At 48.9% G+C, this 15720-nt stretch overlaps 1 protein-coding gene across 1 annotated transcript; it reads right to left on the bottom strand.

The window, feature by feature from the left end:
* Window positions 1–97: 97 nt before the first annotated feature.
* Window positions 98–2144, bottom strand: LOC125533911 (cytochrome P450 99A2-like). Its single transcript, XM_048697237.1, has 2 exons — window positions 1233–2144; window positions 98–872 (listed from the first exon to the last, which is right to left on the bottom strand). The coding sequence occupies exons 1-2, from the start codon at window positions 2136–2138 to the stop codon at window positions 246–248; spliced, it is 1533 nt and encodes a 510-aa protein (XP_048553194.1). The 5' UTR covers window positions 2139–2144; the 3' UTR covers window positions 98–245.
* Between the last annotated feature and the right edge of the window lie 13576 nt (window positions 2145–15720).

Genomic DNA, 15720 nt, shown 5'->3' with positions numbered 1-15720 from the left:
CCCTACTCCCCTCATTGCAAGCTGAATAAGGACGTGTAAATTTTATTCTAAATGTAGTTGCTCGCCGAATTATTAATTTTTGTAGAACAACCCTCTAGGTTTTATTGATCATAAGAAATCGTTACAGGGATACAAATGAAATCATGATATTGACCCCACTAAATATGACGACCATGAGTTAACGATAAAGAGAACCTAGCGAAAGTTAACCCGCCATCATAAACATGATTACAAATCGGCGAGCCTCAAATTTTCATCGGAAAATTATACGGCATCGCTACTAGGTGAAGTTGGTTCCTTCTTCTTAGTGTTGCACCGACGGTCATGTCCATGTCAAGCTCATCCGGACGCATTCCGGCTGGGAGGCTCCAATCGAAGAAGTATAGAAGCCGAGCCAAGATGAGCTCCAACGTGGCCAACCCAAAAGTACCGCCAGGGCACATCCTCCGCCCGCTCCCAAACGGCAAGTACTCGAATTGTGTACCGTTGTAATCCACGGTAATGTCCTCAAACCTCTCTGGCTTGAACTTGTCTGCGTCATGCCAATACTCGGGGTTCCTCGCTATCCCCCACGCATTGACCATGACCCTGGAGCCCTCCACGATCTCAAACCCATTGACGTTGCAAGTCTCCCGGCAAACACGGGGGAGCAGAAGCGGTGCCGCCGGGTGCAGCCTCAGACCCTCCTTGATCACCATCTTCATGTAGCGCAGTTTTTCCATGTGGACCTCATGGTCTTTTAGACTCTTGTTGTCCAATGTTTGTCGCACCTCCGCCTGAGCCTTCACCATCACCTCCGGGTTCCTCATGAGCTCCGACATGATCCACTCCAGGATTGATGACGTCGTCTCCGTCCCTGCTGTGAACAAGTCCTATAGCAAATTTATAGTGTGGGATTAATCCGACTACAATAATATAACTTTCTTTATAGGATGGAAGATTATCCCCCTGCTTTCTTTTCTTTTCAAGATGAAAATTTTATAATCCTATTTTCTCCTATACTATGTATTTTTCTCGTAAATGTAAATAAATCCCTCCCCTTAATTTCAACTTAACCACCTTCACCTAAAAAGATCATTTACCACCAGTCCACCACCCCCTCCCCCTGATTTCCTCCATCCGTGAAACTCTTTCAAATATTCCGTAATATGCACAGTCATTTGTTAACGGTGGTCCTAAGCCCTAATTCTTTCAAAAACTATTCAGAGAGCAGACGACCTTGGAGCACTTACCACTGTTATTGCCTTGATGTTTGTGATGCCGATGGGGAACTCAAGCTGCTCCTCATCCTTGATCCTAAGCATGACGCTCAGAAGGTCATCGTCTCCGGTATTTTTCTCCGCTCGCCGCGCCTCGCAGATGGCGATGATCTTGTCAAAGATGGCGTCGAACTGCCGGCGCGCTCCCCAGAGCGAGCGTCTCAGCCCAGTGACGACGTCCACAAACCGCAGCGAAGGGAAGAGGTCCCCGACGCAGAATCCCCCAGTTAACGTGAGCAGCACATTCATCGCAGCCAGAAACTGCTCTTGGAGCTCGGCGTCGCAGCCGTCGCCAAACGTTGCCCTTGCGGTGATCGTGTTCGTGCACGACACGAGCAGCTTCCTCATATTGACGGGCTGGCCGCCTCCACCGGCGGCGGCGGCGGCGCGGACATCCCTGACGAGGGACATGGTCTCGCTGTCCCTGATGGGCGCGAACTGCCTCACCTTTCGCGCGCTCAGGAGCTCCACCATGCAGAGCTTGCGCAGCGTCCTCCAGTACGCGCCGTACGGCGCGAAGGCTATGTCGGCGCTCCCGTAGCCCACGATCTCCGCGGCCAGAATTGTGGGCCTTGACGCGAAGTTGAGGGAGCTGTCCCGGAGCACCTCCTGCGCTGCCGCCGGCGAGGAGATCACCACGGCGTCCACCTGGCCCAGCCGCAGGTACATCACTGGGCCGTGCTTCTTGGCCAGGTCCCGGAGAGCGACCTGCGGCGTCGCTGTCCGGAGGTGGAGGAGGCTTCCGATGAAGGGGAGACACCGTGGGCCGGGAGGCTTCTTCCCCTTGGAACTTGCTGTCTTTTTGCGGCTAAGCAGAGACACGAGAATCGTCAGTGAGACGAAGGATAGGAAGAGGAGGGTGGCTGCGCTTAGCTCCATGAGGGTCGGGATGGCTTGATCAAATTTGAAGCTTTGCTTGGGATGAAGAGCTACTAGCAGGAAGTGCCCTTTTTATAGGGAAAGGGAGGGGAAAGATTTGGTTACCGCTCGTTGTCTATTCTTCTCGGGATACGGCAGGTTTGCACGGGTTGACGAAGTCATCAGGCGCTTTCCACCGAGGGAACATCGCGGAGAGCATGTAAATTTTAAAAATACGAACTGTCAAATCTAGAACTTAAATAATGGTGGGCTGGTTCGCCAAAAAAAATATTCACCTTAAACCACTATTCTCATGTGTACTAATTGTGTACATGAAAATTATAGTACATGGTTGTACGAAATAATAATAGTACTACATGAGAGCTCTACAACCGAGTGCCCCAAATAGACCTCAAACACTCGGGCTGTAGTTGCCCGTCCATTACTGACCGGTCATGATCTTTTAACCCAGACAAACGCCTCAAACGGGTCTTAAACGCCCGAGCTGACCGGCATCCTTATATCCAGCCTAAATATGGGGCGAATATGGACCGTCGGGCACGCCCGCCACGTCCGACTGACGAACGGGTTCCGGCCGGAAACACCCCGAAACCCGCGGTACGAAGCTCGTCACCTCCGTCGGACAAGTGGCGCCGCGTGGCGCAGCTCCGGCGAGCCGCGTAGTGCCTAGCCCGGCTATTTAAGTCGACCCGCGGCACCGAAACCCTACCATCCATCCACATTTCCCTTCTCCTGTCCGCTGCCATCACTTTTCATTCCACCCGTCCGCCTAGTAGCCATGCCCCCATGCTGCCGGGTGAGGAACGAGCCCTTTCTGACGCCGGAGCGCCGGCTCGAGCTCCTTGAGCAAATCCGGGCTAGGCGCGAAGCCCGAATCGTCGCAGGGCTACCTCCGGATGCAGTGGATCCGGAGGAGTTGGAGGAGGAGGAGGAGGATGAGTCAGAGGAGGAGAATGTGCGGGACGCTGACGACGGGGATCTGCAGGCGAAGCAGCATGCCATCCTCGATTCTCTTCAGTCGGAGGACAGACAGCATCGCCGGCAGGAGATGGAGGCGCAGGAGTCCGCGGAGTAGGCGGAGATGCTCGCTTACATGGATGAGGTCGAGTAGGAGGAGGATGAGCCGGAGCCCTCCTACCCACCCTCCAGCCGGCGCCCGACACCATCGTCGTGGATATCTCCGACGACAAAGAGTAGTTAGGGTAGTACGTAGATGTAGTACGTATGATTTCTTTTGCATTCCTTGTATGGATTTAGGGGATGAAATATGAGAGACGGATGCAAAGTTGTTAATTTGAGGCGTGCTCGGTCGCGTCCCCGGACGTTTGAGGGGCTGGATTTGCATAGTCCGGCTGTAGACGCTCTCAAATGAACATGTATATTGTGCGGTATAAGTAGGGTTCCAAATTTCCATCTATTTTTCAGGCAATTTTCCCCGATTTTTTTTTCTACATCACCATGCAGAGTTGCAGACATTTACACAGAACTGCGTGGACGCGTACCCAGCACCTGAGTGCCCTTGAGAATTTCTCACTTACCGCTAGGTCTCATACATCAGCGTAGAGCAATCAGAGTAGAAAATTGGACTTGCACACGAATGGACCACGTGCGGTTCATCCTGGTGGCGCCGGCCGCCACACATGAGCCGACCGGGACAAATTCCCACCTTTTAAGGATCTCCCCCGTAGCGACATCGCGAATATACTGCCACTATGGACCCGCTACGTGCATCGCTGCTAGCTAATCTCGATCCGGTCATGGTCGCGACCAGGTACGTGCAACTAAGAGAAGATGGAAGCACGTCTGCATGGCGATGTAGAAGGAGGAGGTACCATATGGAGGGAGGAGGTACGTACCGGGCCTGTGCAGCTTGTCACAATGTCACGAGGTCGATGTGCATGGCATGATCTCGATGATGTTACTTAATTTGTTGGAGAACATCTGTTTGCGGGAGATTGTTGGAGAAGACTCACATGGCGACATGCATGCAGTCCAAAACACAACACGATATGCTTTGCTGTTTGTCTGCATTGACCCAGCAATATACATACAGTCTACCGTTCAAAAATAAAACTTGAGTACTACATATAGTTCATCCAAGAGTATCTACAGTCGCACACCTCAAATTCTACTCAAACGCCCGGACGGACGGTTCAGTCACTGTCAAAAAAGCACGACCCAAACGGATGCCTCAAACGGACATCAAACGCTCGGGCTGACCGGCACCACTCATATCCAGTCAAAATATAGGGCGGATATGGGGATACATGTGCGCATCCACCACGTCGGACCCGATAGGCCTATCCTACCATAAATTGCTTTCAAATCCATCAAACCCTCCCACCTCCACCCTTCCCCGCGTCCGAGCCCTCGTCATCTGCCGCCTTTGCTCCCCATCTTCATCGCCAGTCCCAATCCGCCTCCCTACATGACCTCCAGCCCGTTCCTAACCGCCGCGGCCAAGGCTGCGTCCACCTCGTCCCATCGACGTCCTTTCCTCGGCTTCATCATGCAAGCCGAAGAACATCACGGCGACGGAGGCCGCGAGAGAGGGATGCGGATGCGGACATCGATGAGCACCCCCCTCCCCCCGTCCTCGCCTTATCCGGGACCCCTCACCCCATCCATCCACCGTCGGACCAAGCTGGGATAGAGGAGGATCACGTTCGATTGGGGCATCCCGGGGAGCTTTTCGCCAACACGGATGCAGCCGGTGGACATCTGTCACTCGCCATAGCTCGTTCGGCTGTAGACAAGCACGGGCACCAGCGGTGCCCAGGCTGCCCATGACCTATTCGACGGAATGACACAACAAGACTTGGTATGTTCTTGTTGCTCCTGTCCAATCAACTTTGCATATGCCATGTTCAATGTTTTGCATAGACCGCTAGTTCATTTCGGACATGATCCATGCTTGGAAACCATGATCATTTATGAGTTTATCTTGTCGGACATGATCAATGATAATCAAGATCTGGCCCAAAATGCACTATGAGTTGGGGGATCCAACTTGCCCTTCACTTGAAGTTGGGTCAACATCAAATCCAATCCAAGCAAGAAGAAAAAGAAGCCAAAGACGACAATGACAAGTGGTCCGACATTCTCAACTTTTAAGGATATCTTGTTGGTCAAATCTTGGTTGGCCACAACAATATACCCAATATGAGGAAGTATTGGGAGAAGATTTGAAAGGAATATCATGAATAAAAAAGCAATATGTGGAGCCGCATCATATCGTCACCAATTGCAGTGTGGCATCTCTCCAACATCGACGGGGGATCATTGAAGCTGAAGTGAACAGGTATGTCAGCTATTATTCACAAGTTCTTGGCGGCCCTCAAAGTGGGATGGGAGCGGTAAACTCACATAAGATAAATTATTTCATGATGTCATCATTTGCGTATGCTTGTTTTTGTTGCATTCTCATGCTCATGCATATTTTGTTTGCTAGACGTGGTGTGGCGTCCACTATATATCAAGAAACGGAGAAGAAACCATTTGGTTTTAGCCATTGTTGGGTGATAATATTGAATGGCAAACCAAAGTGGACACAACTTGTGGCCTATCTCAAGGCCGGTAAGAAGAGGAATTATAGCTCAAGCTCCCACCAATCAATTGGGTTGGACGAAGAAGAGGAAGATGTTGTAGTAGAGAATGGAAGAGACACCATGCCAAAGGATAACCAGCACGTGATGAGAAACAAGTGGGCGAGGGCAAGGGCCTCCCGTGACGCCGCGGCTACAAAAATGTCCTCCACATGGACGGGTATTTTTTCGGTTAGGGAGAACAAGAAAGAGGAGATATACACGCTCATGCTGGATGCGCAAAAGCAGATAATGGATTGGGACCGGAAGAGGGCGAAGAAGAAGTTGAAAATTGGGAGGGATAAGATCAATTTGAAGAAGAAAGAGGCGGCGATGAAATGGGAGCTCGAGAAGGCCAAAGACATTTGGAGAGATTGACCTTGAGAAGGAGCGGTTGCAAATCGCACAAAACGTGATGGATACGAAGATAATGTTGGCGGACGAAAGCCTCTTGGATGTGCATGCAAAGAAGTGACTTATGGGGATGATGAAGGAGATCAACGACCGTAGGGACTACAAGGTGGAAAGGGCGGCTACGACATAGCGGAACATGCGGCAAGGATGCAGGCGAAGTAGGAGGCAAGGATGGTCATGAAGCAGGCGGCATGGATGGCGTCCGGCGAGTGATCCATCACGCTTGGACATTGATTTCATTTTCGTATGTTCGGATTGTTGAATCATGATTTGTTTTGCTTTATCATATTTGTTTTGAACAGTTGAATTGGGACGATTTGTATCGTATAATCGATGTGCATGAATTATATGAATTTAAGAATCTGCATTTAAGGTGTATGGATATGCGACAACTTAAATGAGAGGCCTCCTGTCACAGCCCTAGAATTTGCTTGCCATTAGTTGCCTTAAAGCATCCATGCATCATGTTAACTTTTCAATTAAAGTTGAAATGGGGATGTTGAAACCCTAGCACTAAATGAATTCAACTAGGTTCAAATAAACAATATTTTCAATGAACCCAAAATGCCTTTGGAAATGTTCATGATTTTTGATAAAGGTGAAAACCTCTGCCAAAAATGATAAACATATTTCTAGGTCATTTCTGGATTTTTGGATTAACTCATATTGTACTTGAATTGGGGCATTTAAATCCTATAAATATTTTAAATGCTCTAATAATTCTGAAACTAGTTGAGGGCTGTTGGGAATAATTTCAACAGTGCCCACAAATATTTTCAGGATTTTTGGAAATGCTCTGGCATTTTTAATAAAGACAAAACAATTGCAGAAAATAGAAAACAGAAACAATTAATAAAAGAGATAGAGAGGGTTTTTACCTGGCACTCACCTGGGCCTCACCTGTGTCGTCCAGCTCCTGCCAGTCGGACGCCGCGCGCGTGGTCGCCGCGCGCCGGCACGCGCCCGAGCCACCTCCTGCTTCCGCCGACGCTGGAGGCTAGCTGAACGCGCCACGCAACCGCCCCAACCCCTCTGGCCTATCCACTCCTTCTCTCCCCTCCTCTGCTCTCTCCTCGCAACGCACCCGAGCGCAGCCGTCGCCGCCGCTCGCTGCTGCCGCAGCCACCGACCACCCCTCGCCCTACCGATGAGTCCAGAAGCTCCACCGCGACGCCCTCACCCTCCCCACCGAGCCACGCTTCGCCGGAGGCCCTGCATAACCGCCATCGGGTCGTCTTCAACCTCGGTACCCATCGGACGCCGTTCATCGATTCACCTCGCTCCGGTCGCCCCCGAGCCCACTGATCTGCTCATCGACCTCCCTGGGAGCTCCGCCGCTTTTCCCCTCTTCTTTCCCGCGCGTTTGCACCCTCTAGGCCATAGTTCCACCATGGCCGAAGCTTGCCTCCGCTCGATCTTGTCACCGGCGTCGCTTCGGCGACCATTTGGTCATCCCGTGCTACCCAACATGCTTGCCGCATTGCGTAGTGCCTTGCTAGCGCCTCAGTTTTCGCGTTTGCACGCCACAGCCCCAACCCCGCACTTGTCTGAACTCTGGCCGCCGCCGCGAGCTCCCTTCTGACGAGCTCAGTCCACCCCAGCTGCTCCCGCTTGCCCTGTTTGATGCGCGCGATCGCCAGCTCCCCGTAGAGCCTCTCCGCCGCTCATTTGGTCGCCGGAGGAGCTTTTCCGACGCCCTCCGCCGTCTCTGGTGTCACCGGCGACGACACGCGGGTCAACTCCGGCGAGTTTGACCCAGCTGACCAGGGGTTTGACCTCCCCTGGCTCACTGACATGTGGGCCCTAGGCCACTAACTAAACTAGGATTAGTATTAGTTTAACGCTAACTAAATTTAGTTAGTTAACTAACCACTGACCAGTGGGTCCCACTGGTCAGGGTTGACCTGGACCGCGCCCGTTGACCGATGACATCATAGTGACGTCATGCTGATGCAATAACTCTTTTCTGGATTTATTCTTTTACAGGAAATTCCAGAAAATTGCTTAAACTTCTAAAAATCATAGAAAATCAACCGTAACTCCAAATGAAATAAATTATATATGAAAAATTATCAGAAAAATCCAATCTATCCATTTATGCTACTTTCATGCATGTTGAACCAACTTATCCCCCCTGTATAAGTGAAAACATGATAATGGCATTTTAAATACCCCTTATGGAGTTTGCATATGAACCCTTGGTTCATATGGACTTCATTTAAATTGTTGCTAGATGCATTAGCACAAATCATAGCATATTGCCATGTCATGATCATGCATCATATTGTCGCATTTGCATTGATTGTGTTCTTCTCTATTGCCGGTGCTTGTCCCCTCTCGGTAGGCGTATTCCGACGATGAGTTCGATGACACCGTTGAAGAGCTATATTATCTTTAGAAGTGCCAGGCAAGCAAAACCCCCTTGTTCATTCCGATACAATCCCACTCTCTCGCTCATGCTCTCTTTTACTGCATTAGGACAACAACGATTCAACTGTTACTTGCTGCGGTAGTTGAACCCCTTATCCTCTGCATGACCTGTCATTGCCACAGTAAATAGATGAAACCCACTAGCATGAGTAGGAGTTGTTTGAGCCCTAATGTGCCTACTAGTTCATGCTTGTTTGTCATGCCTGCTACTGCTTAGAGTTGAGTTAGGTCTGACTCATCGGGGTGAATTGGAACAGTGATGAACATGTCCTACTGTGTGTGAGCTAAGTGTGTGAACACGATTTTGTAAAGGTAGCGGTGAGAGGCCATGTAGGAGTACATGGTGGGTTGTCTCACTGAAACCGTCCTTAGGAACTGAGTTATGTGTTTGTGATCCATGAAACAGCTACTACCACACATTGGGCCCTGAAATATGACCTCGCTCGACTTATTGACCCCTCTCATCCTTTGTCTAGGAGTTGCAACTAGTTTCTGGTGTTTGTAGGTTATGTGTTGGCGGCTGTGCGTAGCGCTGACCATAGGGGTGGGCTATGATGCGGTAGATACACTGTGGCCGGGTATGTCGGGCGCCCGTTTGGCGTCTCGGAACCCTGTACACATCGTTTGGGGCCGTTGAGGACACCCCGGCCGGATTTCCTTGCGGATGGAACCCGAATAGGCGATAAACCTGGAATAGAGACTTGTGCGGTTAGTCAGGTCATGGTCTACACCCACGTCGGCTTTCGCTTGAAGTCTGCCGAGCACATGTCGTGTGCAGACGCTAAGTGGTGGAAACATGTGTGACGAAGTACACCCCTGCAGGGTATAAAACTATTCGAATAGCCGCGTCCGTGGTAAAGGACTTCTGGGTTGCCTATAACAGTTCATAGACAAGTGAAAGTGGATACTCTAATATGCGCAAGATAAGCGTGAGTGCTATGGACGGCGTTCTCGTAGGGAGACGGGAGCGGATCCATAGTGGTGTATTGATATGGTGAATATGTGGACTCGTGTGCGCCACCTCAAAAGAGTTACTTGCAGTCGTAGTTTAAGATAGCCACCGAGTCAAAGCTGGCTTGCTGCAGTTAAACTCCACCACCCCCCTTTGTTGATACAGATGCATATGTAGCTAGTTCTGATGTAAGTCTTGCTGAGTACTTTTGTACTCACGTTTGCTTAGTTTATGTTTTGCAGAGAGACTCCAGTCTCGCTAGTAGTTTCGCGTGGACTTCGACGTTAGCTTGATACCTCAGCTACGATCTTGTGCCCTCAGCAGGATCTGGTAGATAGTCAGGCTTCTTAGCCTTTTTCATTTGTAGATGTCTGTACTCAGACATGTTAAGCTTCCGCATGTGTTTTGATTTGTATGCTATGATTGTTGGGTCATGAGACCCATGTTTGTAATATCTTGCTCCTCGGAGCCTAATGAATAAATACTTGAGTCGTAGAGTTATGTTGTGATGCCATGTTGTATTTACACATATCGAGCATATTGTGTGTATGATTGAAATGCTTGGTATGTGTGGGATCCGACAATCTAGTTGTTTATCCTTGGCAGCCTCTTATATGGGGAAATGTAGTCTAGTGCTGCCATGAGCCATAGTAGTTCGCTACAGCCCGGTTCACCGGAGTCCTGTTAGCCCAGCACTACTGCTCAGGACACTTGACTGGCCGGCATGTGTTTCACTTCGTTCATGTGTCTGTCCCTTTGGGGAAATGTCACGCGGTGACATCCGGAGTCCTGCTTAGCCTGCTACAGCCCGGGTTCACGGAGTCCTGTTAGCCCAGTGCTATAGCCCGGATTCACACGCTGCTGACCAACATGCTCGATGTGATTCATGTATGCCTGTCCCCATAGGTTGGTGCCGCTTTGGGTTCACGACTAGCCATGTCGGCCCGGGTTCTCTGTCATATGGATGCTAGCGACACTATCATATACGTGAGCCAAAAGGCGCAAATGTTCCCGGGCCATGGTAAGGTGACACCCGTGGGAATACCGTGCGTGAGGCCGCAAAGTGATATGAGGTGTTATCGACTAGATCGATGTGACTTGGAATCGGGGTCCTGACAGTTTTGGTATCAGAGCCTGACTGCCTGTAGGATTACCAAGCCAAACTGGTCGAAGTTGAGTCTAGAAATGCTTTAGTTATGTAAGGGAATTGATTGTGGAAGGGAACATAAGGCTCTTTTTACTCCTTTACCTTATGCCCTTCTGATCTGAGTCATAATTTTCTCTTCTACGGGGATTAAGAACTAGGCCTTCTCATCTATCTATCAGGATAACATGTTACTAATCCATAGACTTATAGAATTGATAGTTTCAAAGCCTCAGTTCCGTTTCTACTACTTCCGTATGTTGACAGTTGATCTCGGAACATTGATATGGTGTTGTGAGTGGTCATGCCACCATTTTGCAGGATGTCTCAAATCTTTTGAGCATTTACAGCTGTTATGCTGTCCGAGTCATCCCAGGTCTCTAACTAGTCTGATGCATTTGCAAATTCCTTCTTTCCGTTCCCGATGTCCTTTTGGGCCAGTTCAACCACACTAATCAGTCTGTTGAGGTACTCTACTACCTCGACATATATGTTGGAGCTATTATTATGACCCTAGGTGTTTTAGGGAGTCACCTAGTAATTTAGCAATGCCTTCGTATCCCCAGTGTGATGATTCTGGCCATCATTCTTGAAAGCATCCCGTGATGCCATTTAGTAGTAGGTATTCTATTCCTGGGTTCTTGACCCAAGATTCACTCTACTTACCTAGTGTTGATAGTGTTGCTCGTACCTTTAGGATACTAGTAACCTTTGTGATAGTCTTCGAGGTCTGTGGTATATCATTCTTCCAAATACCATGAACCATCCTTGGCAGGAGTTCCTTTGAACCAAAAGATCACAATAAGAGTGCTCTTGACGAGTCCTCCATTCTGCTTTGTGAATCTGCCAGTCCTACCCTTCTGCATGGGTTATCTGGAAGAAACCTGTTGAACTTGGTTCGACATGTTAATCTATGCATCCACAACTCAGAAAGATATACGTTCTCTTGAGTTGTCCCTCCTCAGTTGTATCCCGACCCTAGTCTATCACTTGATAGTCAGGAATAGTTGTGCATTCGTGTTCATCGATGCCTATTATTCTTGTGGTCCGTCAAGCCATTCTATTCTAGAATGACTAGGAGAAACAAACTCCAGTACCTCATCCATATCTAGGATTGGGTCAAAGCAGTTGTATTCCGCAGATCAAAATGCCAAACCAGCTTTTGATTATGTTCTACCCTGAAGTATTGCCCTCTTTATGTCAGGAATATCATAGGAATTGCACAACCTCCTATGAACTCTTGATACAGTGATACTTCTCGCCATCATCATTCATTCCTCGGCCTCCGTGTTATTGTAACCGGAATGCCGACAAGTGAACCGTGATGTGTGAAATCAATACTCCGAGCAACTGCTTGGTAGTAAATGGACAATATTCTCATTCTTAGCATGTTGGTTATTGGACTACCATTCTAAGATTGATCGTGCTACCTAGTCCATATCTCCGGGTGCACTCATCGACCAATGAGTTAGGATTGTGACAATCCCTCGCTCCTTGATCATATCGTCTTGCCCTGAAAAGCAAGATTGTTCTCGAGCTTAATAACATATCGGTGGTTCATGATTTTCCGAATATCTTCTCGGAAGTATTACCTAGTTGTCCCCTGACTGTTATGTTGAGTTCGTGATCAAGTTGGTTTTCCAATAAACCACCCCTTCTCCAAGAATCTGTGTTGGATACCCCTGAGCTAGATGGTTAAGCTAAACAACAACTTGGAGAGTTGGAAGATAAAAGGCTTTGCCGAATTTGGTTCTTTCTGAAGGGATATCTTTGTGTTGTGTGCGTGTTGAAGAAAGATGATATCTTCACCAATTGGTCCTCGTGATCAGTTGTTGGATCTATTGTCTTGTCAAAACTTTGACTTGAGTATGGGCTATCGTCAAGTCAAATCAGAACCAACGATGTTCGTAATGTTGTCTTACTCATGGTTGATCCCTCGAGAATACACCATTACATCTTTTGGTCTGACCAATGCTATCACCGTGTTCACATGATGGTGGAAGTCCAGTGATATGGAAATTCCGATGAGTTGCTGTTGAGCTCATCAGCGGCATTTTGTCTCCCCCATGATTCATGTTGAGCATTGAGCTAGTGTTGGAAACTTTGTAAGCATTTCCTTTGTGTTCCGCCCATGAGGTATATGTTTGGTGAAAGAAGTGACTTTCTCTAAGAACACGATTTGGTAAAGGTAGCGGTGAGAGGCCATGTAGGAGTACATGGTGGGTTGTCTCACTGAAACCGTCCTCAGGAACTGAGTTCTGTGTTTGTGATCCATGAAACAGCTACTACCACACATTGGGCCCTGAAATATGACCTCGCTCGACTTATTGACCCCTCTCGTCCTCTGTCTAGGAGTTGCAACTAGTTTCTGGTGTTTGTAGGTTATGTGTTGGCGGCCGTGCGTAGCGCTGACCATAGGGGTGGGCTGTGATGCGGTAGATACACTATGGCCGGGTATGTCGGGCGCCCGTTTGGCGTCTCAGGACCCTGTACACATCGTTTGGGGCCGTTGAGGACACCCCGGCCGGATTTCCTTGTGGATGGAACCCGAATAGGCGATAAACCTGGACTAGAGACTTGTGCGGTTAGTCAAGTCATGGTCTACACCCACGTCGGCTTTCGCTTGAAGTCTGCCAAGCACATGTCGTGTGCAGACGCTAAGTGGTGGAAACATGTGTGACGAAGTACACCCTTGCAGGGTATAAAACTATTCGAATAGCCGCGTCCGCGGTAAAGGACTTCTGGGTTGCCTATAACAGTTCATAGACAAGTGAAAGTGGATACTCTAATATGCGCAAGATAAGCGTGAGTGCTATGGATGGCGTTCTCGTAGGGACACGGGAGCGGATCCATAGTGGTGTATTGATATGGTGAATATGTAGACTCGTGTGCGCCACCTCAAAAGAGTTACTTGCAGTCGTAGTTTAAGATAGCCACCGAGTCAAAGCTGGCTTGCTGCAGTTAAACTCCACCACCCCCCTTTGTTGATACCGATGCATATGTAGCTAGTTCTGATGTAAGTCTTGCTGAGTACTTTTGTATTCACGTTTTCTTAGTTTATGTTTTGCAGAAAGACTCCAGTCTCGCTAGTAGTTTCGCGTGGACTTCGACGTTAGCTTGATACCTCAGCTACGATCTTGTGCCCTCGGCAGGATCTGGTAGATAGTCAGGCTTCTTAGCCTTTTTCATTTGTAGATGTCTGTACTCAGACATGTTAAGCTTCCGCATGTGTTTTGATTTGTATGCTATGTTTGTTGGGTCATGAGACCCATGTTTGTAATATCTCGCTCCTCGGAGCCTAATGAATAAATACTTGAGTCGTAGAGTTATGTTGTGATGCCATGTTGTATTTACACATATCGAGCATATTGTGTGTATGATTGAAATGCTTGGTATGTGTGGTATCCGACAATCTAGTTGTTTATCCTTGGCAGCCTCTCATATGGGGAAATGTAGTCTAGTGCTGCCATGAGCCATAGTAGTCCGCTACAGCCCGGTTCACCGGAGTCCTGTTAGCCCAGCACTACTGCTCAGGACACTTGATTGGCCGGCATGTGTTCCACTTCGTTCCTGTGTCTGTCCCTTCGGGGAAATGTCACACGGTGACATCCGGAGTCCTGCTTAGCCTGCTACAGCCTGGGTTCCCGGAGTCCTGTTAGCCCAGTGCTACAGCCCGGATTCACACGCTGCTGATCGATATGCTCGATGTGATTCATGTATGTCTGTCCCCATAGGTTGGTGCCGGTTTGGGTTCACGACTAGCCATGTCGGCCCGGGTTCTCTGTCATATGGATGCTAGCAACACTATCATATACGTGAGCCAAAAGGCGCAAATGTTCCCGGGCCATGGTAAGGTGACACCCGTGGGAATACCGTGCGTGAGGCCGCAAAGTGATATGAGGTGTTACCGGCTAGATCGATGTGACTTGGAATCGGGGTCCTGACACCTCTCGGTGCTGTTCACGGATGCGTCCACAAGCGAGCCGGATTTTCAAGTCCTGCTGTAGATGCTCCAAATCTGGTACGCTGAAGCGTGTACGACGATATCATGCTTCCTATAGTAGTACGGACAAACAGAAGGATCAATATACAAAAACATATGCTTGTTCGGGTGATTTTCTTCCCATGTCGAACACGAAAGTAGCTAGGGCCTCTTCCGTGCTCCCAGCGCATGGCCAGTTCAAGGCGATCTTCTACCTTCGTGTCAAGGACGTCTTGCTCGCACAACCATGATCAACGTAGCCCTCTTCACCGCCACAGCCTGGTGCGCGCTGCCGGTCACACCCCCGGGATTAATGATTCCGACTCCAGTGAAGCACACTTCCCCTCATGTGTGGTTTTCTAAGGCCTAAACGTAAACCTTTTTATTTTTTAATTGTGTCAGATGGGTCTTAAACTCAAGCCCTATTAATTGGCTTCGATACCATATAGGACCGCATGCATCAGCCACTTCACCCAAAAGTTCAAGCTGTTGAGGAAAGGTGAGTTGTGCGTTTATACTTCAACACTTCGACTCTTCTCCAGTAGTCATAGTCGTCCCTAGGCTTGGGCAGCTTCTTCCTATTTCGTTAAGGATTAAGCCATGGCTGCTTGCTTGATTTGTTTTAGATAAATATGGTGATGACTGATGTGTAATTGCAAGTGTCCTTATTGCACGAGAACTTACTATTAATTTATAGGTAGAAGAGTTCCACGTGTGTGATTTGGGAAGGGGCCTTGTGTGGACAAAAGATCAATGATTTTGCTAGGCCTTGGTCGATAAACCTCAATTGATTCAAAAAAGGATATTTGCTTCGATCCACAAGGGAGCAAGGCTAACTTTTTTTTGCGGGGGGGGGAGGAGATCTTTCATTACTTAAGGTGGTGCATCATTCTTACAAAGACTAACAACTTCACACTACCGGACTCGCGGCCTATGCCGACGGCCCAGGACCGTCGGCGTAGGTCCTTTCCCGTCGGCATAGATCTATGCCTACGGCTGCCGTTGGCATAGCCCCGTCGGCGTAGATCACGTCAGCGTAGTCTTGTCAAACCGTCGGCATAGGGGCCTATGCCGAC

Source organism: Triticum urartu, chromosome 2 (assembly GCF_003073215.2).
Source record: "Triticum urartu cultivar G1812 chromosome 2, Tu2.1, whole genome shotgun sequence".
NCBI lineage: Eukaryota > Viridiplantae > Streptophyta > Magnoliopsida > Poales > Poaceae > Triticum > Triticum urartu.
Note: the sequence above shows the minus strand (reverse complement) of the source record. Positions and strands in the feature narration are given on the sequence as shown.

What these genes read in the sequence shown, in the direction of transcription:
- LOC125533911 (XM_048697237.1), bottom strand. Translation starts at nt 2,138, where the DNA reads ATGGAGCTAAGCGCAGCCACCCTCCTCTTCCTATCCTTCGTCTCACTG. An exon ending in ACATCAAGGCAATAACAGTG is followed by an intron (nt 873 to 1,232) that starts GTAAGTGCTCCA and finishes AATTTGCTATAG; the next exon opens with GACTTGTTCACAGCAGGGAC.